Source organism: Aplysia californica, unplaced genomic scaffold (assembly GCF_000002075.1).
Source record: "Aplysia californica isolate F4 #8 unplaced genomic scaffold, AplCal3.0 scaffold00873, whole genome shotgun sequence".
NCBI classification, from domain to species: domain Eukaryota; kingdom Metazoa; phylum Mollusca; class Gastropoda; order Aplysiida; family Aplysiidae; genus Aplysia; species Aplysia californica.
The window spans coordinates 48,462-49,434 of NW_004798143.1; the positions used below are offsets into that span (position 1 = coordinate 48,462).

Consider the following 973-nt stretch of genomic DNA (forward strand, 5'->3'; position numbering starts at 1 on the left):
ACACACACACACACACACAAACACACAAACACACAAACACACACACACACTTGAATCATCCACATTGTGCTATTCCTCCACCTCTTCCATCCTTCCTTCCCCCGGATTAGGTAACGCCTTGGCCTTCTTCATCTACTACCGCAAGAGAGAGAAAGGCACCTCCACCATTTTCATCCTGAGTCTGGCAGTGACGGATTTCTTCACCTGTCTCATCGCCATGCCCTACACCATCGTGCACGAGATGATACAGTACAGGCACCACTACGACGTCTCTTGTAAGGTGAGAGCACGATAAGATAAGATAAGATAAGATAAGGTAAGATAAGATAAGAAAAGATAAAGTAAGATAAGATAAGATAGAATAAGATTCGATACGGTAAGATGAGGTAAGATAAGATACGATAAGATGATTTTAGTAAGCGTTTAGGGCACTTGCAACTCAATAAGATAAGATCAGATGAGATGAGATATTATAAGATAAGATAAGGTAAGATAAGGTAAGATAACATAGATAAGATAAGATAAAATTTAGTTAGCGTTTTATGGCTCTTGTAATAAGATAAGATAAGATAAGATAAGATAAGATAAGATAAGATGAGATGAGATGAGATGAGATGAGATGAGATGAGATGAGATGAGATGATATAGATAAGATGAGATAAGATGAGTTATTTAGTTTAGCTTTAGTTATGCTTTTAGGGCACTTGCAGCACAAAATTATCATAATGGTATTGCTGAAGATTAAGGGTATTACATGAGAGTAGCAAATGCAAAAAATGAGAGATTTAGAAGATGATAGATGTTTGAGAGGAAAGAAGGAACAAACCACACCCGAGTACCCGCCAACCACCCACTAAGATCAGATAGATAAGATCAAGATAAGATAAAATAAGTTAAGACAAATCTTTACTGACCAGATGCTTGCACATTGGTTTGGTGTTTCAACTCACACACTAACACTCTCTCTCTCTCT

General features: G+C 37.3%; 1 protein-coding gene across 1 annotated transcript in view; it reads left to right on the forward strand.

Moving 5' to 3' along the window:
• The window catches only part of LOC101856136, an 18,311-nt gene that overhangs the window by 6,644 nt on the left and 10,694 nt on the right, over nt 1-973 (forward strand). Inside the window, exon 2 of the mRNA XM_005110304.3 lies at nt 111-280. Coding sequence (XP_005110361.1) covers nt 111-280 — 170 coding nt within the window. The remainder of the gene's footprint in view (nt 1-110; nt 281-973) is intronic.